Genomic DNA, 26,044 nt, shown 5'->3' with positions numbered 1-26,044 from the left:
CCAGAAACCAGAGTGTTGCAAGTCTAATTATAGGATCACTGGGAGAGTCTGCTAAGCTTGTGGAAAATGTCATGGTTTTAAATGATGTAGAATATCTTCTAGTGATTAGGTGATTAAGGAACATTTGAAAAGAACAGGTTTCAATTCTTGTATGTAAAAATTGTTTTGCCAGATGTGTGTTGTAGAATTGGTAATTGCCTCCTCGTGTTGTCAAACAGTTACACCCATTCAGGGTTTTCCCATTTGTCATTAAACTTTGCTGTTTTCTGTGATCTGGAAAGCAAATAAATTTCTTAATTGCTTCCTTATTATACCCTGAATAGGACTACCATCATGTAGTCCTGTTCTGTGCTTCCATCCTGACCAGTTCAGTGGATGTCTGTCAATGGAACTGATTAACAAAATAGATGCAGATTGTTAGTATGTAATGGCAAATCTGTAGTACTTACTGTAAACTCATTTGGCCTCTATTTTATTCTTCATGGTCTTACAATTGATTGCAGCCCCAAGAGCTCTCAGAACAAAATTTTCCTGCTGAGTGAGGAAAATAAAGCTAGCAAATGACAAATACAGCCTGGGCCGCCTTAGATTTCCAGATAAGTCAACATTAAGCAACATTATTGACTATGACTGCCAGATCAGTTGGTGCTTGTTGTTGGTTTCTGTTCTTGCTGGTATATTGCTGTTGCTTCTCTTGCAGTTTGTTCTACATTTAGATGTTTCTCTTTAATGTTCCAGTGAAGTTTAATTAGAGAAGCCATAGTCTCTTGAGTTTTTGGTAGAGACCCAAAAACACGTAGGTGGCCACTTGCTTCCAGTTAGTTTGCTCAAACGTCTGTTGGATTCTAACTTTTTGATAGTTTTCATTCATTCCCTGTATAGAAGAGTAATGTTCTATTCACCAGTAGGTTAGAGTCAATTGTATGAGAACAGCTTCTTTGTTTGGGTCATACAGTGTTCAGGTGGAAAGAACAGTGTAACCACATTGGACTGTGTTTCCTTGAGACTACTGCTATACCTTAGTGGCACAGAAGGGACTGAACCTGAACCAGAAAAATGGTTTAATCCCTTTGGTCAATTGCAGTGCTTTCCGTAATGATATTTTGAAAACTGAGCTGATACACTAAGATACTCTGTATTTTTCCTTGTTTACTACTGAGCTAACTCTTGTTTTAATTTTCTGGCATTACATTAATCTCTTTCTTACTGTGCCTGTTCCTGTCCTTTTTCATTGTTAGGAGTTATTGTTCTCAGAGTAATTACTATTTTGGGTCTGTGTCTCCTTTCTGCAAAAGTTCTAGTCCTTTTGGTTTACAAATGAGTTAGAATATTTAAATTCCCCATCTATTTACAGTAGTTTATGGTTGGTTGTTATTAATAACTTTTTGCTTCTAGGTAGCTCTTGGTTTACTGTATTAAATTATCTGAAAGATTTGGTTGAGCCGCTTGTGTAACTTATGTCCAAAACTATTACCTTCTTCATGTGGACACTGTGCATTGCTATTCATCTTTGTAAGAAAGAAGGTAACAGAGGGGAGAATACCCTTCTTGATATGAATCTTTGGTTTGGTAGTTGGTGGTAGAATAGCATGACTGTATCTTGTCTTTTTTCATTCTTTGTCTTGGAGGGTGTTACTACAGAATTCAGGACAGAACTGTTCCAAAGTTGTAGTGTTTTGCTGCCAGTACCTTTACTGAGTCAGTTGAAGATCTTGCTCTGAACTTGTCTTTTAAGGAAAAAGAGACTGCTAATTTATTTGTTGTGTTCACGAAGGCTGTAGTTCTAGTTAGCAAGTGTGTATGTGTCTCCAAATACAAGCTGTCTTGCAAAATTTGTGCTCCTTTTTTTTTTGAGTGTATGGCTATAGTTGGGGAGTTGTAGGACTGATCCATGTATGAATTGCAAGTACAGTGTGTTTTTTTAGCAGGTTACTCATTCTGGTTGTTCGCTAATTAATGTTCATTCATTGTCGTTATGGCATATATAAGTGTTATTACATACCTTACGTCTCTTTCTCACACACATTTTAAAAAAGGAGTATGTTTTGGCAGGAGGCATAAAGGAATTTAGGCATGTTTCTCATAGAAATACTTCCCCAAATTTGATTACAATAAAAATAATTGAGACTTCCACCCTGACGTTGGAAGGTCTCTGTTTTTCCCTGAGTGCAAGGCAAGTGCTTGGTTCCTTCCCAGTTAATTAAGTGCAGTTGATATTGCTTGTGGAACAGTCCTGGTAGGTGACCATTTGTAAAGGGTTCCTCATATGTTTGCTTATATTTCATGTTAAGAATAACAGGGAAAAAAAAATAGCTGCAGTCTGGATGCCCTTCCATATATACATTTGTGTGCTGAAGTGTTTTGACATTTTGTGTTGCTGTGGGTAAGGATAACCCCTCTATTGCTAGTGTTCTGGTGGCAGGCACAGGCCAGGAGCTGTACCACTGCGCTGGTCTTCTCAGAAGAATCCTTAAACTGTGTCTGCCTACTGTTCATTAGTAATCTGGCAGCTTAAAACAGTTTGAGGTGGTTGCATTAAAGGCTAAAAACCACTTGACAATGATTTTTTTTTTTTGTTTTTTTCTTTGTTTGACACTTCCTATGCTCTTATTGTTCAGGACAGACGCAGGAGAAGTCAGATTAACCATGTCTGTTTTTTGATTGAATTTATGATATTCAGAAGAGTACATATAGATGATTTCAGAGTTATCTTGGATATAGCACACCATTGATAAAACCTTGCTGTTCAGAATAACCTGTAAAAGATTTTAATGAATTTGTGATCTCGTAGTGGCATGATCTTTTTGTGTGTAAGAATCTTCAACTTTACTCTTTAAAATACTATACAGAAGTAGTGTGATGGTTTAACCCACACACAGTACACAAAAGCTTGGCTGAACACAGTCTGGGAAGCTAAATGGAAAGCTGTCTTTTACAAGCAATAGTGGAATGCAATGAATATATACATAAAGACACAGTATTTACAATATTATACAGGTTTTTACAAAAAAACAAACAGCACAGAAATCCAACTTGGGCAGGAGGATTCTGCCCCGCTTTCCCCCAACCTCTCCCTCCCTTTTCCCTCCCTAGTTAATGAGAAGAAAAAAGAAAAGGAGAAATGTTAGAGGGATTTTTAGTTAGCTCAAAGTGTCTTTAAGAAGTTAGTATTGCTTATCTCAAGATTATTAGATGATAAGAGATCTCTCTCTGTCCAGAACAGCAGCATGCATGCCAGCAGAAAGAGACAGAGTGAGAGAGAAATGTAAGATTGTAAAACTACATCCCACTCATCTGACCAATGAAATTGTCTAGAACAATCTTTGTTTTTCTTTTTACACCAACTGTACCTCCTAGCTTAAAGGCACAGCCTTGCTTGGTGCCATGGTTTAGTTGATTAGATGGAGCTGGATGATGGGTTGGACACGATGATCTCAAAGGTCTCTTCCAACTTGTTCTGTTCTGTTCTATTCTATTCTGTCACAAGTAGTCCTGAATGGTAAGCAGGATGATATAAACTTTAAAGAGGCGTGCAAGATCATCTTGAGATTAACGGCTGGTTTTACAACCATCTCCTGCTTGTTTTAGAGCTTTGAGTAATATGAATTCAGTCCTTTGCTGATTTCTGTGGGACAATACTTAGTTGACCATAGGAGTTTATGATTAGAAACACTGGTTTTATTTTAGAAGCTGTAATGCTTAAATTAACAAGTTTTGATTTGAAACAGACTCAAACTCCATTATTCTCACCTCTTTAGCTTTTGTTACTGTTCAGTTACCAGCACCCTGTAGGGGCTGAATTTCTATCCTAGTGACCAGTTGGGAAAAGAAATAAAAGAAACTAATGTTAGGATACTTGGAAAACGTGGTTCACTTTTAACCTGTAACCTTCACAATATAGAGTGTGTCACAGCTGATTTTCATTTGCTGAACACTTAGTATAGTTTGTCTTCATTCCTCCCTCTGTCTTCAGTTGTCACATCTGCTAGTTCTTTAACATTTTCTTCATTCCTGAACTGGAACTGGAAGTGGTGGGTATACTTGCTTCTTGATTTCTTTCTGTTTTCAACCAGAACCTCTGGACTTCCACTGTGCTTACATAACCCATGTGGCAGCATGTATTGAGCATGGTGTTTACTCTGTGAAGAAACCTGCAAGTGCAGAAAAACACAGATAAGTTCCCGTGTTAGTACAAGTCTTCAGCTCAGAACAGCCAAGGTCTAGTAAATACTTCTCAAGTACAGGGAATTTTGCTAGATACAGTGGGAAAAATATGACAGTACTGTGTGGGCATCCCTGTTGAAGTTTTTATAAGACAAAGGACCATTAGCATAATGGTGGCATTATTTCTGCTGAATATGGCATTTTGTTATCAGGTCCTGTACATGGTTGGGAAATGCACATGATTGTTTCATGTCTGCAAAGCCCTGATAAAGAATTAGTGCGTCTACATAAAATGATACGGTTTGCACTGCTAGCTAGCACTCAGCTGTTCTGCTCCACTGATAGAAGGGTTTATATTAGTAAGTAGTCTCATTGCTTTTTTTATTTTTTTATTTTTTTTTTTAGTGTACATGAACCCTTAGTAAAATGAGAGTCTGAAGACAAGTATCCTGTAACAGAAATGTTTAATCTTTTCACTGTTAGAAAGTAGAAAAGTAGTAACAGATCTGTCTGAGGAGAACTTCTCTTTAAATACGTATGTCTTATTGCAAGCGCTGTGGGTAAGTTTGTTGAAGACAAAGACATTTGTCCTGGATTCTTCCAGTGGCTGGGATTGCTACTAATTCAGAGTTTGTGGTGAACATCACATGTGTAATACACTAATTGCTGTTTGATCTAGGGAACATGCGAAAAACTGTCCGGGGGGCATACAAAAAGACTACAGATGCTTTAAAACCGAGTTCTCTATCTACTGATAGCATCAAAGATACATAAAGTGGATTATGCATTTACAGAATTACATTTTCATACCTACACATGCAATCTTATAGGATTTTTTTCTCAGTATGAAGACCCTTAATTGTAGGATCTGGCTGAATGGTTGCACCTTCCTGTCATGGTGTTTGAGGCCAGCTAGGGCTATTACCTAGTTTCTCTAATATGAGTAGATGCAGGGTTTAAGCAATGAAGGCCTTTTACTTTGTGTTTTCAAGTGGCATGCTGAGGTAAGATGTTGATAATCTACATTGTTTGTAGGTCTTTGACTTTTTGTGACTAAGGCAAATTGGGAAATGTATTTATCAGAAAATACATGTTTTATGTTTAACAAAGTTTGGGAGACTTTGTTTTGTTTTGTTGGTGTTTATATTTACTCTTAAATAACAGGCATTAGAAAGGTAAGGTAAAAAAGTACGACCTGAAGTAATTGCTGTGGAAGCAAGGATAAAGATTTGGGATGAGGAAACGTACAATATCAAGGGAAAAGACTAACCTGTTGTGCTTTTGCCAGAAGTGCTCCTAAGCTTCTTTATAAACTCCCATTCTGAAACACTATAGGCCTAAATGAAAAGACACATTTTACTGACTTTATATTTTAGCAATGTGTGTGTGTGTTTGTTTTTCAGACTCTCAGTGTGCAGTCTTCAACAAATGGTCAGTTCGTCTCTCCCAGTGATATTCAGTTGAAATGTAATTACTGCAAAAATTCTTTTTGTTCAAAGCCAGAAGTACTGGAATGGGAGGTAAGCATTTGGGTTTTGTTTTTTCCTGTTACTTTTAGATGGCTAGCATGTATAGTTTTAAAGCTGTATCTTCAATACAGTTTTTCTGGATAGCTATTGTATAAGCTTAAAAAAATCAAGTTAATAAAATCTACCTGGTTTTGTAGAACATCAAGATAAAAGCAGAAGTCTTTGCCCATAAACAACAAACAAAAAAGCATCTGTGGAATGTAAAGAAACTTGTAATTTCTCAGATCAAGTGGAAGCTTGAAATCTACTTTCATCTTCAGTTATTGAATGAGTAGACACGATAGATAATTGTTACACATCTTTATGAACTGCAAGAAGTAACTGAAGATTTTGTGCTAAAAATGATTGGCATATTTTCTCTGTAGCATTTTCATATGAAATTGTATTTGTAGCATTCACTGTCAGGTTGAGTGAGTTTTTAATTTTTAATGTTATAAGTCATGCCTTAATTGTGTATTAGCACTTCTGTTTAGTTTGCATGTTAAACTTGTTATCCTAATGGCAAACTATTGAAGTTACACTATCCAGACCTTAAGATTTTTATCCCTAAGCCCTATTCATGATGTTTTGCAACTCTGCATTTAGAACAAAGTGTATCAGTTCTGCAGCAGAGCGTGTTCTGATGATTATAAGAAACTACACTGCATAGTGACATACTGTGAATACTGTCAGGAAGAGAAAACACTGCATGAGACGGTGAATTTCTCTGGCATCAAAAGACCCTTTTGCAGTGAAGGTATGTATTAGTTGCTTTTTTCCTAAGGTTGATCATTGCACTTTTACTGCATTTGACTTGCTATGTTAATATTTAATGTCAAATTTTAAGGTAACAACTCATTCTCTTGTACTTGAGGCTAAATCAGAAGTTTCTTCATGATTATTAATGAAGCACGTGTGCTCGTGAATTTATCTGTACTGCTTTTGTAGTCTTCAGTTGAGTGTTTCACCTTTCACTCCAGGTTAAGGAAAAGGGGACAAAGGTGTGTCTATAAATACATACATATATGCATGTATGTGCATGTATATGCACCAAAAAAAAATTTGCAGAAATTCCCTTTTTTGGTTGGTTGGTTTGGTTTTTCCCAAATTTATGCTGAAGAGCCTGTACCAACACTAACTGTATTGAGGAACACACAGTTTGACAGATTGCACTGGGTTGGGAAGAACCCTCAAATGTCATGTTGTCCAACTCCCCTGCAGTGAGCAGGGACACCTCCAACCAGATCAGGCTGCCCATGGCCACATCAAGTCTTATCCCTAATGTTTCCAAGGACAGGCCCTCAACCACGGTCCCTGGGCCAGCTGTTTTCTTTGATTAGTAGTACGATGGTGGAAATTCTGTGTTGGCTTAGAGTGGTTATTCAAGCAATAATTCAAGTGATGGCTGTTGATACATGTTGACTGCTGTCATTATAATATACCCTACTAATGATTTGGATTTTCAAAAAGAAAACAAACTAAAAAGGAGGTAAATGGGCATAGATATCTTTAAAGTTTGATTATAATATTGTTTTAACAGAAGCCAAACATGGTCTTAACAAGAACCCATCATTTCCACTTCTGGTGAGCTGTGCTTTGGTACTGGTGTTTAATCTTGATCTTAGAAGTTTAACTGTGAATATAGATTACCTATCTCTGGGGAATATAGTGAATATTTTCTTTCTGTAGCTATACTAATAATGCTTTCACAATCATTTGATAAACCCTGATAAAGATCTCTGTTTTCAAGCAGATTAAACTGCCCATGTGCGAGTTTACTAGCAGCAGGATCTAGTAAAGCTGGAGATGGGTGGAGTTGCAGGGCTAGAGGTAGCCTTCCCTCTATGCTGTTCCCTTATAGCTCTGGACTTTGCAGTCTTGTTTCTGATGAATGCAGTGTGGTGGGTTAGATTTCTTCACCATCATTACTTTCTTCTTGTGTCCTGGACTGCAGACTGGTAGCCTGGGGCTGGGGTGAAGGACAAAGCAAGACCCAGTTTTACAGTGTGTCATTGCAGCACTCAATAATAATCCAGTCAGAAACCGTTTCTATAAATAAAACAGTTCCACAGGAATTATTCAAAGATAAGAGCAAACTTGGGCGGGGGGGGTGGGGGTGCTGGACATGACAGTAAATGCTGGTATTACTATAAATACATACGACTTCCTTGTGTTAAAGCTTGGTGGCTGTCACAACAAAATGAGTAAAATTCACAATGCGAGCAGTGCCACATTACTATTTCCATAGAGACCTTTCTGTACGAGGAGGCTCAACATATGTGTGTATTCCCTATTTGAAAATTTGAGCAAGGAAATAAATAAAAACATTCTCTCCTGCATGAATACAATTACTAAATGGGGGGAACCCATTGCTTAGGACCAGAGTTTTCATGTGTTGGACTGCCAACTTAAGAGCAGAGATTATCATTATGAGGATAAATAATGCCAAACGTTACCATTGAAATAAAGTTTATTGGCTTACTGTGGGGATCTGAACTGCTGAGTAATAGAAGGTAGTCAAAAACACCCTTAAGTAGAATGTAACTTGGATTACACACATTGATTAGCTGTAGCTTAGATCTGCTTTGTGATGCTGTGGGATAGCTGCTTAGCTTACCATGGGACAGGAATGCAAGTTTATGTGGTGCACTTCAGGAGCATTCAGGTATTCGCAACCAAGAGATGTTTATGTTATCTCAGGAAATGAAGCTCTGCAAAGCTGGCCTGCCAGATGGCTGAAGGAGGGAGCCTTGTGAAGATAAGATGGCCCTGTTTTAGCTAAAACTAATGAAGCAAGGTTAAACCAGCAAAACTACAGTCTCCAATCCTATTTCAGAGGCTACCGTGCTTGAGAGGAGACCTCTGCCTGATTAACTGCAATTTTAGTGACAACGTTGGCACCCATCCATATGCTAATGAGCCAAATGGAGTATGCTAAACATACTGGACTCTATTACTCAACTCCACCCAAATCATGCTAAGTGTCGTCTAGAAGGCAGAGACAGACAGGGTTAGGGCACTAAAAAAATGAGAGAAGGACATCTCTCTGGGTGGGTGAAGACTGGATTTAGCAAGTATGAGGACAGTCTATGTGCTCTGCTCCTTTCCCAACACAGGGATGCCTTCCTGGGAAGAATTGCATATTAAATATATGGCTTTTGCTTCATTTCTACTCTGTATTTGACCTATTGCAAAGATTTATGTCTTCAGCTTTGTTGGATATTGCCCAGGATTTATTAACTTGAGCTCAGCCTTGCAGTTTGTGCGTTTATCACTGGCAATCCCAAATCTGTTACATCTGGTCCTTTAATAAATTTGACCATTTAATTATTTTAACTTTATGAACCTGTGCTTTGTTAGAGCACTGGAAATAAAGAGGCAAACATTAATTTGGTCAAACAGTTCCAGTAAGAGTCCTGGATTCAGAAAGACACATATTGGGATCTTACCCATAACGTAGCACATGTATATGTAAAAAAAGCTGTGTTACTCAATGAAAAATAACTACTGACCTGGACAGAAGCTCTGTAAGAAACAAACTTGGCCCTGTGTTTTAAAGGAAACCCAACAATTGTTATTGCTGCAGAAACAGTGGAATCTGAGAGTTAAAGAGTGTTTAGAATCTGCTGTGGAGAAGAGAGGGCCAGGTGTTTAGATGGATTGAGTGGAGGTCAACAAATAGAAGTTCTGTCATCACAGGTCATAGCTTTCTCTTAGCTCTTTTCCAGGCATCCCGACAGTTTTCCCTTGATGTCATAGTCTTTTTCCAGAAATGTCCCAGATGTTTGAAAAGCAGAAAAACTAGTAGATGTACTAAACAGACTTGTTGGATATGGAGACCATGCTGGTTTTGATACTGCAAAGCATTCAAGAGAAGTCACCGATATAGATTATTTTGCTGAGCATGCAATTAGTTGTCACCATAAGACAATGTATTATGATTCGAGAAGAAATTATGTGAGGGGCTCAGAGAAGTTGCTGGCATTTTTGGAAGAAACTGAACTCTCTAGGGAAAACATTGTAAAATTTCAGATGTGTGTTTATAAAAGAAGGCTCCTAGACAAAATCCACAGAAGTTAAACAGGTGTTTGAAGTTTCTGCAAGAGTTTCTGATGGGAAAACACGTGTAAGATCAGCCACAGATACCCCTTGACTTCTTATGCCTGCTTAGCTGGAGTACTGAAGATGCTGTCATTCCCCTGCTCCCATTCTTCATACCTGAAGGGTTTTTTTTAATGTGCACATTGCATGCATATTTACACACAAATCTTGACACCCACATCAAGGTCTCTGGGATCAGTATTTCTGTGCAATCCCATTCTCTCTTGAGATGTTTAAAAATAGTTACAGTGACTAGCTGAAACTTTTATTGCAATAAAGTATAAGTAGAACTGATCTATAATTTGTGCTAAACACACCTATTAACTTTTCAGAGGAGTACAGTGTGCTTTTTCTGTTTAGTGTCCAAAACAGGGATGCTATGTGGAGGATGAACACCCTGAAAGGACTAGTTGAAAGCATTTAATGTGTTCCCCTGGTGCTGAGGCTTTGGAAATTAAACTGTCTGGTGTTTTGACACTAGAATGTCTCATTCCAAAATACCACTATCTACATTAAATAAGATCATAGAATCACTAAGGTTGGAAGAGACCTCAAAGATCATCAAGTCCAACCTGTCAGTCACCACAGACCTCATGATTAAACCGTGGCACCAAGTGCCACGTCCAGTTCCCTCTTGAACACCTCTAGGGGTGTATATGACAAAACAAGAAGATCAAAGTTCCTTGTGGATTTTTATGTTTGTATAGTTACATGAATGACAGGATAGGCTGTGGAAGTTTTTAATCCTTAGAAATCTTCCAGTTACTGATTTGTGGTGTTTTTTAATATCTATCTATCTAGATCTCCCTGTGAGGCTCTAAGAGAACAACCCCTTTTTTTGCCATTCCAGCAATAGAACTATTCTAGGATTAGTATCACCATATTTTTTTTCACTTGTAGGCTTACTTTGCATTTAAGTCATCTTTTCAGTAGAACTAAGTGTTATGATTTAAGTAGCACAGGCTTTTTAATTTTATAATGTGAATGTTAATACCACAGATTCATAGCCAGTAGCCTGCTTTTCAGAAGGCCAGTAAGCTGGGGAATAACTCAAGTTACGTGATGCTTGCAAGTTTCTTTCAAGTGTATAAAGCAGATAAAATATAGCTGTGACACTAGCAACTCTACAGTCGTCTTGATGGTGTGCTAATAACATTTTTGGGAATTGTGGGTTCTGTGAATTGAAATCAATGCAGGCAATTCTGATGTTTTATCCAGGAGATAACCCCTTTTGAAATACTGCAGAGCTGACAAGTAGAAAAAGAATTTAGGAAATTAAGTTATTTCAGAACTGTGTGCACCTAGAAAAGGTGTCTATTGAATTAAAAGCACTGTAGATTTTAGACTGGCAATTTTCCAGTCACTGCTGCACGGTGGATTGATCAATAAAGTATGCTGTGAAATGTTTAGTTGATTAGATTTATATGAAAACATTACAGATGTTGGGAATAGCCTAACCATAAGTGTGTTAAATTTTATACATGTGTTTACATACAAATGTTTCACCTGAAATTCATAGTGGTTCCTGTTACCAACAAGTTTCAAAACTGAAGTGTGAGAGCAAGCATGGCTGTGATGGTTACAGCTGCTGGGCTTCTCTGATGGGTGAAGGACTGAGGAAAAGTCGGTTCACTGGCCCTGCTGCACTGAGCTGCTGTTTTTCCTAGGTGAAGGGGGTTGCCATCAAGCCTGCTTAAACCTCTTCCTTCCTGATGTTTAGTTTCATTTTTATTAAATGTGAGAGCTACAGAAAGTGTTTAAAGACAACAGGGCTTGTAGTTTACATTATCAACTATCTATTTTTAGAGACACTGATATACCTTGTAAAAATATACAGAATTTGTGCTACCATACGGAATTTTTTGAAGGCAATAGTATCACAGTATCACCGAGGTTGGAAGAGACCTCAAAGATGATCAAGTCCAACCTGTCACCACTGACTTTGTGACTAGACCATGGCACCAAGTGCCATGTCCAATCTCCTCTTGAACAGCTCCAGGGACGGTGACTCCACCTCCCTGGGCAGCACATTCCAATGACGAATGACTCTCTCCACAAAGAACTTTCTCCTCATCTTGAGTCTAAACCTCCCCTGGCACAGCTTGAGACTGTGTCCCCTTGTTCTGGTGCTGGTTGCCTGGGAGAAGAGACCAACCCCTTCCTGGCTACAGCCACCTTTCAGGCAGTTGTAGAGGGCAATGAGGTCACCCCTGAGCCTCCTCTTCTCCAGGCTAAATAATCCCAGCTCCCTCAGCCTCTCCTCACAGGGCTTGTGCTCAAGACCTCTCCCCAGCCTTGTTGCCCTTCTCTGGACACGTTCAAGTGTCTCGATGTCCTTCTTAAACTGAGGGGCCCAGAACTGGACACAGGACTCAAGGTGTGGCCTAACCAATGCAGAGTACAGGGGCACAATGACCTCCCTGTTCCTGCTGGCCACACTATTCCTAATGCAGGCCAGGATGCCTTTGGCCCTCTTGGCCATCTGGGCACACTGCTGGCTCATGTTTAGGCAGCTGTCAATCAGCAGCCCCAGATCCCTCTCTGTTTGGGAGCTCTCCAGCCACTCTGACCCCAGTCTGTAGCTCTGTATGGGGTTGCTGTGGCCAAAGTGCAGCACCCGGCACTTGGACTTGTTGAATGCCATCCCATTGGACTCTGCCCATCTGTCCAGTCGGTCGAGGTCCCTCTGCAGAGCCTTTCTACCCTCTAACTGACCAACATCTGCTCCTAACTTGGTGTTGTCTGCAAATTTGCTGATGACTGTCTCATCCCTCATCCAGATCATCAGTGAAGATGTTAAAGAGGACGGGGCCCAGCACTGATCCTTGGGGCACACCACTAGTGACTGGCCGCCAGCCGGATGTGGCACCATTCACCACTACTCTCTGGGCTCAGCCTCCAGCCAGTTCCTAACCCAGCACAGAGTGTTGCTGTCCAAGCCACGAGCTGATAGCTTAGACAGCAGTTTGCTGTGGGGGACAGTGTCAAAGGCCTTGCTGAAGTCCAGGTAGACCACATCCACAGGCCTCCCCACGTCCACCAGACGGGTCACCTGATCATAGAAGGAGTTCAGGTTGGAGAGGCAGGACCTGCCCTTCCTAAATCCATGTTGGCTGGACCTGAGCCCTTGGCTGTCCTTCAGGTGTGCAGTTATTGCCTCCAGGATAATCTGCTGCATCACTTTCCCTGGCACTGAGGTCAGGCTGACTGGCCTGGAGTTTCCGGGTTCAGTAAAGCAACCATTTTATGAATAAACAATGCCTTAACTGCAACTTCTGATTGTGTGCTGCTTTGCAATAGGACCTCTCAAAGCTATTAAAGATTAGTAAGTAGAACAGAATGTGGTTAGGGCAATGAAAATATAATTTGGTAAATGTAAAATCATATGACAGATAAATGTTTTGCATTAAGGAAAAAAAAAATCTTCTCTTAAAAGCTGTCAGTTTTGTGCTTCACAGAGCTGTTATCTCCCTCTCTGCAGCTCAGACAGTGGTCTACCGTGTTAAAGTAACTTGTGCTTGCTCTGGTACATTGCCAGCTACATTAGATAGTTTGGTTTTACTTCTGACCAATTCCTTTGGTAGTAGCCCTCTGAGATCAATTGTAACATGGTATTTCAGCTTCCATGTGGCTTTCTTTTGAAGGTTTATTTGGTGTTGAGTTGGAATAACCTGGCAAAAGGGAACAACTAAAGCAGAAAATGTCTGAAATGCTGTAAAATATATGATCCATAAAAACACCCTTTCACAACTGCAAGAGTCATGTTGGTTTTGAGGGAAGATACTCCTTTGCCAAGTGGAAGTCAGCCTCGGAGAGATTTTGAGTTACTGAAGCAATACAATCTTGGAGTGCTGTAGGTGAGGGTTTCAGTGGGACAGGGGATTTGGAGTACCTCTGCTAGAGAGGCAGGCTGAGGGAGCTGGGGTTGTTCAGCCCAGAAAAGAGGAGGCTCTGGGGAGACCTAATAGCAGCCTTCCAATACCTGAAGGGGGCCTACAAGGATGGAGAGAGACTTTACAAAGGCCTGTAGTGATAGGACAAAGGGCAATGGCTTCAAAACAGGGGAGTGCAGATTCAGATTGGATGTTAGGAACACATTCTTTGCTGTGAGGGTAGTGGAACGCTGGAACAGGTTGCCCAGGGAGGTGGTTGGGGCCCCATCCCTGGAGATACTCAAAATGAAGCTTGACGGGGCTCTGGGCAACCTCACCTAATTGAGGATGTCCCTGCTGACTGCAAAGGGGGTTGGACTAGATGACCCTTGGGAGTTCACTTCCAACCCAGACCGTTCTATAATTCTATGAAAATCCAAGCATTGATCAGCTACAGTGGTCCTTGTTCTTCAGGGTTATTTCCACTGTTGTGTCTTTGAAGAGGTTTGAGATGATTCTTTCAGTGAAGACAGCATTAAGTGTTGCATCTAAGGGGTGATGGCAATGTAAAGTGCTGAGGTTATGAGCACGTAAGAAGAAAGGTTATAAAGGTATTCCTTAGTAACCTGAAAAAATAATTGACTTTAAAAGATGTAAGAACAAGCAAAAGCTGAGTAACTGGATAGGAATAAGAGGTAGGGTAAATGGAGGAGTTAGTAGTTAATACCAGACAGTAGCAGGATAAACTGAGGATGTATAAAAGTTGAGTTAATAAGAAGATCATAAAAGGAAAACAAGGAAGTGGGACACACAGCTTCTGTTACACAAAGAGGATGGACTCTATCTTAGTGCTAATCCAAGCAGAACCCAAAATTGGATGCATTGGATAATGATGTTCATTGTGAAGCCAGGCACAGTGGATTATAGAATGTGGATAGGGAAGAGATGACTTTTGCATTTAAATATATACAAAGGGAGACAATAGAAAGATGTGTGTACAACATAGCTCCAGAAATCTTCAAGACCTAACTTAAGATGCCATAGGCTATTTGATCCTACAGGCTTGTGATAATAGGTCTGTTCGTCTCCAGATTAAGTTGTTAAAAGATAACAGTTGAAGTTATTACAAGATGAGACCAGTCTTGTTTAACATCATGGACAGTGGCATTGAGTGCTCCCTCAGCAAGTTTGCTGACAACACCAAGCTGTGTGGTGCAGCAGACATGCCAGAAGGAAGGGATGGCATCCAGAGGGACCTTGACAGGCTGGAGAGGTGGGCCCATGACAACCTCATGAGGTTCAACAAGACCAAATGCAAGGTCCTGCATCTAGGTCAGGGTAATCCCAAGCACCAATATAGGGTGGGTGGTTACTGGCTTGAGAGCAGCCCTGAAGAAAAGGACTTGGGGGTGCTGGTGGATGAGAAGCTCAATGTGAGCCACCAGTGTGCACTTGCAGCCTGGGCTGCATCAAGGGAAGCACAGCCAGCAGGTTTAGGGAGGTGATTCTCCCCCTTTACTCCACTCTGGTGAGACCACAGCTGGAGTACTGTGTCCAGTTCTGGAGCCCCTGTTACAGGAAGGATCTGGAGGTGCTGGAAGGTGTCCAGAGAATGGCCATGAGGATGATTAGAGAACTGGATCACCTCTCCTGTGAGGACAGTCTGAGGGAGTTGAGGCTATTCAGTCTGGTGAAGCAGAGACTCGAAGGAGACGTTATTGTGGCCTTCCAGTATTTTAAGGGGGCCTACAAGAAAGCTGGGGAGGGACTTTATGAGGTGTCAGGTAATGATAGGACTAGGGGGAATGGAACAAAAATAGAAATTGGTAGATTCAGATTGGATGTTAGGAAGAAGTTCTTCACCATGAGGGTGGTGGGACGCTGGAACAGGTTGCCCAGGGAGGTGGTGGAAGCCCCTTCCCAGAAGTTTTTTAAGGCCAGGCAGGATATGGCTGTGAGCAACCTGATGCAGTGTGAGGTGTCCCTGCCCATGGCAGGGAGGTTGGAACTAGATGATCCTTGAGGTCCCTTCTAACCCTGACAATTCTATCGTTGTATGAAAAAACAGCAACTCTGTCTCTGGCTTGAAGGAGGACAAGGCTAGTGAGTACAGCATTTCAGAGGTACCATCTAGCAAATACAAACTTTGTTGCTTTTAGGATAGAACAGTTAATTTCTCTAAAAGATGCTATTCTCTGTGGTCAGAAGAGGGTGGTGGTGAGGACTTGGGAAGTATTTCCAGTTCAGCATGCCTTATTCACAGTTGCTCATTATGTGAATGTGCTGAGTTTCTCACAATTCAGATAGATGCTGTTGGTAGAATAGTATCAGCTGCTTAGTAGTTTGCTTGCACTGAGTCATCTGCAGTCGAGTGAGGCATGTTTCCTACTCTAGGTAGTTCTGCAGGGCCAGACCTGGCAATTTTTTGGTCTGCCAAGGTATGGAAGCATTCTTGACCTGAAATATGACCAAAGCAAAGCTTTAGAGGAACTGCTTATGTGGCTGCCTGTCAGTGAGCCTCTGTTGCATGTGTTCAGATCTGTATTCTCTCTCTACAGTTTGTGGGGAACCAAAGTTCAGGACTGTTAGAAGGGATAGGCTTTGTGTTTGGTTTTGCTTCGAAGCCAGAATTCTAATAGCATGATTTAAGATACTCTACACTGATTTAACAGAAACTCAGCTGCTACTTTTTTGCCCAGTTTAGATTGAATTGGAGATAATTCATCTGACAGTGCTTCTTAGAGGTCTCTGAGACTGTTGATATGGGAGTGATATTCTGTTAGAACTTTGCTAGAAGGCATAATGAATTATCTGTGGAGCTTCAACCAAATGACTTGCACTTACATTTTTCTTTGAAATTAGGAGCTTTTTTTTCCTCTTAGAGTAACTTGAAAGCACAAAATATTTCTGTCTGGTCACAGTGAAACTTCAGCAGAAATGCTGAGGAACATAAGATTGTATACATGTCTTTTTGTGCAAAATGTTGGTGCTGTCAGCTGTTTGTCTTAGCTAGTGCTCATACTTCAAGAACCTCAGGTACCCAGGTGAGTTAGGCTGGCCAAGCCCTCAGCATTTTAGTGTTGATATCATAAAGATCAGACAACCATTGCTTTTTGTGTTACTTATCCTCAGCATCCTGTCAGTCAAACCCCACTTGTTGATGGTATCTACAAAGCCAGCATGGAAAAAGACATTTTGTTTTCCTTTTGTCCAAAGTGATAAGATCTTGAAGCAACCAAATGTTTCCTGGTCAGGTGGATTAATTTACCAGTTACAAAAACATTAAAAAACACTATTGCCAAATCTGAGGAACTTTGTGCAGTATGTTGCAGAAAGTCCTGTACTTCAATATGAGAAGTCTTCAGGATTGTGAAAGTCTTTTGTCAACATGCAAAGTTTTATAAAGGTGGATGTTTATCTTCTGTAGAGATCTCCTTCAGCAAGAATCCTTACAGTCAGTTATCTCTAAAAAAATGCAGTGTTTTGGCATTTACTCTTACTAGATGGAATTTTAAACTTTTTGATTCCTCTTAGTTAATGTTCACTGTTCATTATTTTCCATGAGTCACAGCAATGTAGGAGATCTTAACTGTAGAAAGAAAAATTCCTTGCCTTATAACTTTATGTAGGCTATTTAGCCAGGTGCACATAGCTTACCTGATTGGTAGTAGAGTACTTCTGCTAATCTATAGTCTCAAAATGTTGATGCAGCATTAAATGGTTCCTCTGAGATGTGACTGAGAAGGAGGATACATTGTGGTGCTGAGCTTTCTGTCTTTGGAGTTGCAAAGAAATTTAGAGAGAATAGAATGGGTTGGAAAAGACCTTTGAGATCATCGAGTCCAACCTATCATCCAGCCTGCTACTATCACTTCTCTTGTCCTTGGCCTGTTCCTGATTGGAATATGTATAAAAATATTGGAATATGTGTAAGAAATGTTTCATTCTCCCAATCAACAAGCTTCTATGTTTTATATGTCAGCTTTCAACTGAAAACAAAATACAAAACTTCACTTCTAGCTAACTTCAATACCTCCAGATTTTTATTATTATTATTAACCAGGTTGGAAAATACCTTTGAGATCAAGTCCAGCCTATCATCCAACACTATCTAAGCACCTAAAACATGGCACCAAGTACCCCATCTAGTCTCTTCCTAAACACCTCCAGTGATAGTGACTCCACCATCTCCCTGGGCAGCCCATTCGAATGGCCAACCACTCTTTCTATGCCCCATACAATAATGAGAGATTCTGGCAAGAAATTCTTAGTGCTTTCATGAGTGCTTTTAATTAATAGTTTGCTCAAACTGCTATTTTCAGGACTATTTCTTGCAGAGCAGTGTATATAGCATCCAAATTAGTTGCACTGTAAGGATGATGGTTTGATTTGGCTTTTGCATCTGCACTGCCTGGTTTTTTACTAGTAATTTTCAATGCATTGTTGTTAATGAATCAGATACATAACTAGAAAAAAAAAAGAAGCTTGACACAGTTATTACCTATGGTGTCTTCTTTGTACATTACAATTCTCTTGTTTTGATGATAGAAAATTTCATTTGTTAGAAAAGCTTTTAGCATTGTAAGCTAAAATTCCTCAATATGCTTTTGGTTTTGGATGATGCTGTCTGCTGCAGCTTCCTCTTGCATTCTTGTGCTGTTAGTTATTTTAAAATAGTATCTCAATTTCACACATAAGAAATTCTACACTAATAGAGAAGAACAGAAGTAATTTAATTGAAATTACTGAATACATTATAATATTCTGTATGTCAGAGGAAGTATGATACATACTGAGCTTCATAACTTCCTGGAAGTACAGAAACTTTCAAGTGTTAGACTGTATGCCCTAGCAGTATGGGCACTTGAAAGATGTACATTCTGATCTTGGTGGTACTGTGATACTTGGGAGATCATAAAAAACAGGTGCAGTGCCTTGAATTAAAGGCCCATATAGATGTTACCTCATCCCTCCTGTGTTTCACATAGACAGTTACTTCATCCTCTCATGCTGTTCTCTTCTCTGAAAGTTAACCACAATTACAGAGATACATAGATACATAATACGTAGAATCATAAGGTTGGAAAAGACCTCAAAGATCATCAAGTCCAACCTGTCATACATGATTTAAGCATCATCTTGATTGACCCTAGATTTAAGGTAGTTTTAAACACTTTAGATGCTGTGTGAGAGTAGCAAATTAGAAAAGACATTATTAAATGCATTCTAGGATGAATACTGTAGAATGCATTTGGTATGTTAGAATGTCTTCTAATTTGCTTGAGGGAGGATCAGGCTACTGAAGTATATAGCTCTCACTATGGCAACCTTTGTATTGTGACTGCAAAGCAAAAGAAAAAGGAACAGCAACCCAACCAACTCACCTGATGTGAAAAGAAAAAGTAAATTCATTGTCTACAAACTCTATACGTGTAAACTATCCCATAATAATTCTCAGTATTGATCACTGCTTACTTTGTGGTTATATTTTTAAAGAAACTCCTCAGTTATTAGGTCATCATGTACCTATTAGTGTTCTTAAAAACCACGAGTTTTCTTAGTATTGTATTAATGTGAACAAAAGTAGTAATCCTTGTTGATCGCTGAAGGTAGATACTGGTTTTGTGTTGTCTAGCTTAAAATTTCTGCACATCATTGTCTGGGTATCTAGCATTCGGAGGATGTGTCACTGAGCAATGTAATTCCAAATCAGTGCTTTTGCATGGGTCTGTATGAAAAGAAAATTATGTATTTTTTCTGACTGTTCATTCAGGGATTTGATAAGAACAGAGTCAAGCATAGTGTTTTGAAAAAGATGCAGACATCACATGATACCATAGAGTTGTGCAGGAAAAGTACTCGGGTTAAAATGTCTTGAAATATAGTCTGTTATGCAAACTGACTTTGTCTGAAGCTCCAGTGGTTGGCTGCTGTTGTATTTAATTTAATTTTCAGTATTTAACTCTTTTAACTGTGATCTCTGTAAAAATTACTTTGTTCCTAATGTTTAAAATCTGTTTCCAGGCTGCAAGCTGCTATATAAACAAGACTTTGCAAGACGGTTAGGACTGAGATGTGTTACTTGTAATTACTGCTCACAGCTGTGCAAAAAGGGAGCAACTAAGGAACTTGATGGTGTAGTGAGAGATTTCTGCAGTGAAGAGTGCTGTAAAAAATTTCAGGACTGGTACTACAAGGCAAGTAACTCAGAATTTTTGATGAGAGCTCCACAGTTTAAAAACCCCAAAATGCACATGAGAGGATGTCTCAAGGACTATGCAGCAAACGTGGCTTACTCCAGCAGAGCATTTGCTACACAATAAGCAAATCCAGTAATTCCATCATTTGAGTTTTCTTAAATCCTAGGGCAGCATTTTACTGTCTGATTTTTATTAATTCATTTGGCAAGGAAGTCTTGAGTTACAGAAAAAGAAACTCCTGTGTGTATTTCTTACTTTATAATTCCTTTTTTTTTTTGTCCTCAGTCAGTACAATATTTTTCTTGTCAAAATGTATTCAGAATGTTGAAAACACTGTTAATAGCAGCTTAGATGGTACCTTGAGTTGACTGATGATGAACTAGGTTAGCAGAGATTTATTTTGTGTGTGTGTGTTCCTGTTTTGCCTCCTTTTTTGCCTTTTCCCTTCTTTCACAGTTTGAACTACAGAGGCGTTGATTGTTCAGTGTTTCCTAGCGGAAAGGATGCCAAAGGGAAAAGCAAGACCAAATGGATTTCTAATAAGTTTAAATCAAACAGATGGCATCTGTTTCTAAATCTCTGGAAGCTTAACTACCTTGTGAAGCACAACCAGCAAATATTTCACGTTAAGAGGTTTTGGGTTTCCATATTTTTTTGAAAGAAAGAAAGGTGAAATTGAACTGGGTTTAACCTGTGGTTAGTGCCATGGATAAAAATTTGGTTTCTGTTGTGAACATCCTGGAAAGCTACATTGAGCTGCACTTGTGGATGCAATTGCACATACACAAAAAAAAGGGCTAGATACAATTCTGTAATTCAAGATGATCTACCTACCATAAAAGAACTGACTCTCCAAAATACCAAATATGTCTTCAATGGCTGGTTCCAGAAATGTTACAGCCACCAACATGGTAGTCTTTGTTTTGAATAATGTATGTAGGGTCTGGTTAGACATTCCTGAAAGAAAACTACTGAAGACCAGAATATGTTTCTTCTGTCTCACGTGAAAATAGAGTGATGAAACTTGCCTGCAAAATTCTTACACTTAGTGAAATGTTAACTTCATACAATAATATTTAATCTATCTGCCTTAAAATCTTGGGGTGTGGGGTAAAATTTATCCCTGCAGAAAAAGTGCCTTCTGATAGAGAACTTAATAAAAGTTTTGGTGTGCCTTAGCAATCTCTTGGTGATTCAGCAAAGAGTATAGCCTGGGTGTGTGCATAACAAACCAGTTTCATGTACATACAGTTCTATGGAAGCTTATACTGATTCAGGATTGAGAATGATTTGAAAACTCCTGACTTCAGGTTATCCTTCTGCTCTGTGGGATAAGACACTAACTGAATTGCACATTAAGTCTGTATAAGAAACACTGCTTGGTACAGTGGTGCAGGAGAGTTAGACACAGTGCTGTGAGAAGGCAATTTAATCTGAACAGACTTACTGATAACTAGTGACTTTTGATGATACTGAAGTGCTAGATTTTTTTTTTTACCTTTTTGAGTCTTACACTTTTTAGTGGAATTAGTGTTACGTGATGTTGAATCATTTGTCATTTATTTTCCCCCAAAAAAGTAGTTTTTAAAGCCTGTGCCTAAGGTCTGGTTGTAAAAGTTAGGCATTTATTACACAAGGAAGACGTGTAATAGGTATTGGGAAAATTGTGTTTTGCTGAAGTTGTCTCTTTTGTTAAATTCACATCCTTACTGATAACTTTTCCCTTTTTCATGAAAGTCATTCCAAATACCATGAATTTGGTAGCACATTGTTACCTGATGTTCTTACCTAGCCATAAATAAAGATCAAAATATAGGAAGGCACAATAGATACAGACCCCTCCCCAAACCTGTACTTCTTTTGCTGTTTTGTCTGTTAGCTTCTTAAGTACAGTTACTATGTATGAGCTTTGTCTCATTTATACAATGTTCAGTGTTAACTTGAAATTTCAGTGAATGTATGCATGAAGAGAAATAAGTAGCAATAACCCAGAAATGTTTTAACACCAGCATTGTGTTCATTAAACAAGTGTTTGTCTCCATCTTCTTTGTCTACTTTTTTTATGGACACATCCTTCTCATTTAGTATTATCTGGAAATATCTTTACTTTTAAAAAGGATTATTATGGGAGAACTTCCCTGAATGCCAAAATTCTGTTCTCAAAAAGCCAGAAGGTGGTAGCACAACAGACTGTCTAGAAGTATTTCAATCACATCAGACTCATCTAGAAGTGTTTTTCAAACCTAATATGAGGGTTTGAAATGTGAAAGAATAGTTCTAATCATCTGTTGGGTGACAGTTATGAGTTAGAATCACGTTCTCAGGAAATTTCTATTACTGTATGGTGTCCATACATTTCTAATACAAGAAGTAAAATGGTAATATTTTTGGTATCTGGAGGTTAGCTCCCCAAGTTGTTAGTGCTCTTCCTGTAAACTTCAGTAGCGTGCAGTAGTTTGGGTATTAAAGTGGAAAATGCCTGGGAAATTTCAGTACACTTACGTAGCCTGATGGTTGATGACAGTTTTCAGTCAAGTGATGTTACTTATACTAGAGCATTGAAAGTACCTTGAAAAAAGTTCTGAGAACAATACAGAGATCTGCTTTTCTAAATATACATTGTGAAACGTTACTGAAAATACTCCAGCTGAAGTGTACATACAGGTCGTTCAAGGCCACAGCTGGAATATTGATTAGGCTGAGCACACACAGTGCTGACTGCATATTCAGTGGAGGTCATGTGTTTTCAGCAAAGGCCAAGCAGGCGGTGGGGAGGTGCAGTCTGAGGCACAGAAAAATAATTGTCTGGTGAGTTTAGATAGCAGTGATTGTCCACAGTGGTACAATTTGAAACAATGGGGCTAGCATTAATCTAAATGGTAAAGGCAGCGAGACAACCTTGTGGAATTTCTCATCTGAATTTAGCCACTGTACTGTTGGGCATCTCAATTTCAAGTTTCTCTTTTGCTTCCTATTTATTGCAGATTGAACGTAGAATAGACAGCTGAGCTTAAGTTAAATTAATACCAGTCCAGAACATTGTAGAACATTTAGAAACAGGTCAGTAGAGGATTAAAAATATAAATAAAAGCCAAAAATGTGAAAACTTTGGGGTTTAAACCAAGTGTGGGCTAACATTAGAAAGTTATACTAATTGCCATGCCCACTTGAAGATGTTGAAGTTGGTCCTGGGGAGAGAATTGGACGAAAAAGCAATTCTGAGTGGCGAAGGAGTTAGGTGCAATTGGAGCACAGGGAATACAGAGCAAATGGAAACACAGGGATAGAGCTGATGTGGAGGCAGGTGGTTTTGAGAGTCAAGTAAGATAGAGTGTCACTGTCCCAAATGAAAACACACAGAAAGCTGAAGGAAGGAGCAAACAGAAAGAAATCATGACTTCACATTTTCAGTTAATTTTCATAGTCAGGAAAATATGGAGAGCTAGCAGCTAGTAGGAAATCCCAGTGCATGGAAAGGTGTGTAGTATTGGCTGGAAGCATGATTATGGAAATAATAGAATTACAGTGTAGCAAGTGTAGAGATTAGAAGTGAATCATCCCTGTATGAAGGAGTTCTGGGCTTGCTAAGGAATTGTAATTTCCATGTGGAATCAAACAAGCAAACAAACAAACAAAAAATCCCCTAAATACCTTAGTAGCAACCCAGGAGAGACAATAATACACTTCTTCAAAGGCCTAAATGAAAGAGCAGAACCAGGAGAGGGAAGCAATGGTTGCAGGAAAGCTGTAGTTGCTGCATTTGATGAGGTTTGTCACCTTTTCCTAACTTTTAAGGAGAGAGAAAATGGAGCGAAAAGTGGTGCTTCAATACTCAAGCAGTGTGCAGCAGACCAGAATAGGTGGGCTTTTCTGTACATGGGTCAGCTCTCATTCTTAAAAAACAGTGTTAGGTGGGCTTGAGATTTAAAGCTAGTGAATTATACATGATCTTTTTTCTACTGGTGTTTCACCCCTTTGATGCTTTGGAAAGTGTGTTTTCATTTAAGGTGTGAATTCACAGTTTCCCTGAACTGATGAATCTAGGCTGTTGTGGCAACACTCCACACTTCATCTTCCCCACTCCCTTCCAAGAATACAACTTGCTCTTGTGTCCCACTGAGAACATCTCTGCTTCAAAGCGAACTGTGGATTTGCATCAGCAGAAAAGTCAAAGTGACAAATGTAATGACAGTTGAGGGGAGATGGGGATAATGCAGTGCTGTCAAGGTCCTTGACCTTATTTGTACTGCAGGTACATCAGCACTGCTGCTGACACCTTCACAGAGGAGGGGGAAAAGTACCACCTGCCTTTCCAAGGGCACCTGGCACCTGGTGTGAGTTGATCCTGAAGCCACAGCTTTATTTGCTCCCCATTTGAAAGTGGTTACACTGTCAGAATTGAGTCTTTCCATAGATGATCTTAGAACTGAGAGCTGAACTTCCTACTTTGCCAGAGGATGATGCTGGACTGTTCAAGTGCAGGGAAGGAACATTTAATTAAATTTAAACTAATTGCCCTGTTCATACTTTCCTCAGAAGAACTGCAGTTGGAACCTTTTTCGTTAGCTGTTGAAGCCTTTTGCTTCACTACAGTGTTGTGTATGATGTTACCTATGCATGTTTTACATTCCGTATTACCATAATTTCCCTTTCCTCCTCCTTGCTAGATTATTAGGTTGGCTTATTTTGGATTCCTGAGCATTTGTTTGTTTGTTTTTAAGAACTGCTTTTAGGATGGACGTTGCAAGCTGTGTCAGGGGGAGCAGCAGTGCAAACAATTGTTTGCTCAGTTGAAGATCTGAAACCTAGGCTCCTTCTATTCAGATAATTACATCAGCTATCTTAGAAGTTATTCTATATTGGAGCAAACCAGTGTCTTAGTGATGCCTCATGAAATTAACATGTAGGCTAGTGAAAGAAACTCAAATGTCTAGCTAGGGATACAGAAGTTTGGAGTTTCAAGTTAGATGCTAACTACATTTTGTGGAAACTTCCTTAGTTTGAGGTCTGTTGTTTATAAATTACAGAGAAACTTTGAATCTAATTGGAATATAAACTGTTGTCAAGCTACTAAATGAAAATATACTAGTTATTTACATTAGAGGGCTCTGATACCTGGAGATTCTGCTTGCCACTTAAAGCCACCAAACTTTGGGTGGTGAAAAACAACTCCACTTATCCTTAGTTCAAATAATCATTAAAGAGACTCAGTCCCTTTATGCTCTTGTTTCATAGAATGCTTAAATGGAGGCATAAAATTGAATTTTTAAATACTATTTTTTTCTGACTGGGAGTGAGCAATTTTTAAGGAGTTAGTGAAACAAAATGGATTTATTCTGTGTGTTAACCCCCAGCAAACAATTGAAAATAGGTGAGAGATGTGTTTGTATACACAGGTCAGAAGGTAGCATAACTATCACAGCCTAGCCAAGCAAGACTAAACTATTGGTTACAATGATTCTTCAGTACTTCTAAATCTTTTTAAATATAGAAATAATATTTTTTTTTTCAAGGCTTGTTTAAAAATGTTGAAATCTTCCTTTGCATTAAGGCTGCACGATGTGACTGTTGTAAGTCTCAAGGAACTCTCAAAGAGAAAGTGCAGTGGCGTGGCGAAATGAAACACTTCTGTGATCAGCACTGTTTGCTCCGTTTCTACTGTCAACAAAATGAGCCAAATCTGGCAACCCAGAAAGGACCTGAGAACTTACACTATGGTATGTGCTGCTTTATGGCAAACAGGATTCTTTCTTTTGAATGTAAAGTGTAAAACTGCATGAATTATGTGTTTGTTTTAATAAACTGTGTTAGAGATTACGCTCTTTTATTGTCAGAGGCCTCATTGAACTGCTTGCTATTTTTTGTTTTAGCTCTTTATTTCATAGCTTTTTCAAGACCTGAAACATTGTCAGGTAATCAAACAGTTTTGTAATCCCTGTTTTAAAAGCATATCTTTTTAGGTTAAGGGTAGTTTCACTGTTGTATCTTCATGGGGACAGAAAGTGTTTCCTTCCTTTTTCTTTGTGTCCGCCCCCCCCACCCTTTGTCATTACTTGTTCTGTGGAAACTCTTCACAATGTGTTCTGGTCACAGAACAGATAAATGCACTAGGAATGAAAAAGTAAATGGAATTAGAAAGAAGTAAATTAAATGGAAACTGAGAATGGAATGAAAGAGGAATACATTATTTTATTTTTTC

The 26,044-nt window shown here is 39.2% G+C and overlaps 1 protein-coding gene across 1 annotated transcript in view; it reads left to right on the top strand.

Annotated features, from left to right (window-relative positions):
• ZMYM2 (zinc finger MYM-type containing 2) overlaps positions 1–26,044 on the top strand; it is a 94,509-nt gene that overhangs the window by 48,707 nt on the left and 19,758 nt on the right. Inside the window, exons 11-14 of the mRNA XM_054164568.1 lie at positions 5,568–5,684; positions 6,279–6,429; positions 19,670–19,842; positions 25,397–25,562. Coding sequence (XP_054020543.1) covers positions 5,568–5,684; positions 6,279–6,429; positions 19,670–19,842; positions 25,397–25,562 — 607 coding nt within the window. The remainder of the gene's footprint in view (positions 1–5,567; positions 5,685–6,278; positions 6,430–19,669; positions 19,843–25,396; positions 25,563–26,044) is intronic.

Source organism: Dryobates pubescens, chromosome 10 (assembly GCF_014839835.1).
Source record: "Dryobates pubescens isolate bDryPub1 chromosome 10, bDryPub1.pri, whole genome shotgun sequence".
Lineage (NCBI taxonomy): Eukaryota > Metazoa > Chordata > Aves > Piciformes > Picidae > Dryobates > Dryobates pubescens.
This window is presented reverse-complemented; position numbering and strand designations above follow the sequence as displayed.